Source organism: Chelonoidis abingdonii, chromosome 26 (assembly GCF_003597395.2).
Source record: "Chelonoidis abingdonii isolate Lonesome George chromosome 26, CheloAbing_2.0, whole genome shotgun sequence".
In the NCBI taxonomy this organism is placed as follows: Eukaryota; Metazoa; Chordata; order Testudines; family Testudinidae; genus Chelonoidis; species Chelonoidis abingdonii.
The window spans coordinates 6,476,230-6,478,519 of NC_133794.1; the positions used below are offsets into that span (position 1 = coordinate 6,476,230).

At 71.1% G+C, this 2,290-nt stretch overlaps 1 protein-coding gene across 1 annotated transcript in view; it reads left to right on the forward strand.

The window, feature by feature from the left end:
* The window catches only part of COL5A3 (collagen type V alpha 3 chain), a 52,683-nt gene that overhangs the window by 7,608 nt on the left and 42,785 nt on the right, over positions 1-2,290 (forward strand). Inside the window, exons 6-11 of the mRNA XM_075061239.1 lie at positions 393-518; positions 621-803; positions 1,241-1,288; positions 1,657-1,698; positions 1,804-1,866; positions 2,029-2,103. Coding sequence (XP_074917340.1) covers positions 393-518; positions 621-803; positions 1,241-1,288; positions 1,657-1,698; positions 1,804-1,866; positions 2,029-2,103 — 537 coding nt within the window. The remainder of the gene's footprint in view (positions 1-392; positions 519-620; positions 804-1,240; positions 1,289-1,656; positions 1,699-1,803; positions 1,867-2,028; positions 2,104-2,290) is intronic.

Here is a 2,290-nt window from a genome sequence, read left to right on the forward strand (position 1 = left end):
CCCACTGCCCCCCAGCTACTCCCTTGGCTGCCCCCCCAACTGCTCTCCAGCCAGCCTCCCTTGCTCCCACCCTGCCAGGCCCTTCCCCCTGGCGTGCCATGCCCAGGGTGGGGCCGTCCTGGGCACTGATCTTTCTCCCCTAATGCCCCATTTTCTCTCCACTGTCCCTTGAGGAGGCCCCGACCCAAGCAGCCTCTGCATTGGAGGTGACCCCATCCCACTGCCCCCCAGCTACTCCCTTGGCTGCCCCCCCAACTGCTCTCCAGCCAGCCTCCCTTGCTCCCACCCTGCCAGGCCCTTCCCCCTGGCGTGCCATGCCCAGGGTGGGGCCGTCCTGGGCACTGATCTTTCTCCCCTAATGCCCCATTTTCTCTCCACTGTCCCTTGAGGAGGCCCCGACCCAAGCAGCCTCTGCATTGGAGGTGACCCCATCTGGGGAGGAGCACGTCACCCCTCTGCCTGAGACCGCCCCTGCCAGCACCGTGACCATCAGTCTGAACCTCCCCGAGGCCTACGAGGTACCGCGGCCGGGGGAGGGGGCTGGAGGGATGCAGTGGGGCACACAGCTGTCACCCCCCGCAAACGCCAGTGACCCTGGCTCCTGCCCTCCTCGTCTGCAGGACCTGGGAGGGGAGCACAGGATCTGGGTGGACGGGGACCCTGGGGCCAACAGCACCGACCCCCCTGACTACGCCCTGAGGGAGTATGAGGAGTACAAGGGTGGGGAACCCCTGGACCGTGACACCAGCCAGGAGCGCTATGACCCTGCCGAGCGACGGGAAATCCTGCGCCAGGCCACCCGGGTACGAGCGGGACGGGGCCCGGGCGGGATTGGGGGGGACGGGCGCCGGGGGGACAGGGCACCAGGGAGATGGGGCGTTGGTGGGCATGGGGCACTGGTGGAGATAAGGAGTGGGCGGGAATGGGGGGGACGGGCACCAGGGTGACAGGGCACCGGGGGGATGGGGCATCGGTGGGCACAGGGCACTGGTGGAGACGGGAGTGCTGGGGGGTGCTGGGGAGCGGGCAGGAATTGGGGGATGGGGCACCGGCCATCTGGGTTTCTCCTTGGGGCCTCTCGTAATGAGTCGCGAGCCCCAGAGCCAGGCCTGTGGGTGGGGGCAGGGGGTGGCGAGGGCAGGCCTGGCCTGTGGTGCAGGCTTGGGAGGCCGGTGGGGGGGTTGCAGTGGCTGGGCCTGGGGGGCTGGGACAGTCACCCTGCCCCGTGCGTCCCTTGCAGGAAGCTGGCCAAAAGGGCGAGAAGGGGGAGCCGGCTGCCATCGAGCCCGTGAGTACCAGCGCGGCCGGTGGTGCTGCGACCCGGGGGAACCCGCCCCAGGGTCCCTTGTCCTGCAGCCAAGCCAGCCGGGCCGGGGGGTGGGGGTGGGACTGGCCCCTGGCCAGGTCGGGCTGTGCAGGGGGCCCTGGCTAAAGGGAACCAGGCTGTGGGGGGCTCAGCCCATCCCGTGAAGCCCCCCACGGGTCCCGTCCAGCTGACTGGCCCTGGGGAGCTGGGTGGGGCAGCAGGGGGGCTGGGGGCTCGCCCAGCTCCAGGGACTGTGGGTTCGATCCTGCCAGGTGCTGGGGCTGTGTGAGGGGCTGGATCCACAGTCGGGGGTCGGGACGCGCTGCCCTAACTGGTTCTTCTCCTCCTAGGGCCGGCGATTTGATGGGCCGGCGGGAGCCCCGGGCCCAGCGGTAAGGACCAGGCGCTGGGGGGAGCAGGAACTGGGGGGAACGGGCTGGTGGGAGCGGGGGGTTGCTGGGGCTCTGCAGCGACTGAGGTTCCTCTGTCTCTTGCAGGGTGAGATGGGCCCCCCGGGGCCGGTGGGGCCGGCAGGGCTGCCGGGGGACCCTGGCGAGCAGGTAAGCAGTCGTGGCGCCAGGGGAGGGGGCCCTGTCAGAGGCTGCAGAGCCGCGGGGGGCGGGGGGGCTCAGGAATGGCCGGCATGTTCCCCGCCGCGGGGGCTGCGAGTCCCTGCCTGCGCCGCCTGCTGATTGATGGGGGGCTCCTCTCCTCCCCCACAGGGCCCTGCGGGGCGGCCGGGGCTGCCGGGAGCCGCCGGGGGCCAGGGGCCTCCGGGGACCATGATCATGCTGCCGGTAGGTGGGGGTGTCCCCGTGGGCTGTACAGGGCAGGACGGGCCGGGGGTTGTGGGGTGCTGAGACTGGTTGGGGGGCTGGTGTCCATGGAGGGGGGCAGTCTGGGTAGGACTGGGGGACCTGGTGCCCAGGTGGGGGGGAGCAGGCCATTCCCCGCTCTCTCTGGGGGGGCGTACAGGGGGGTGCA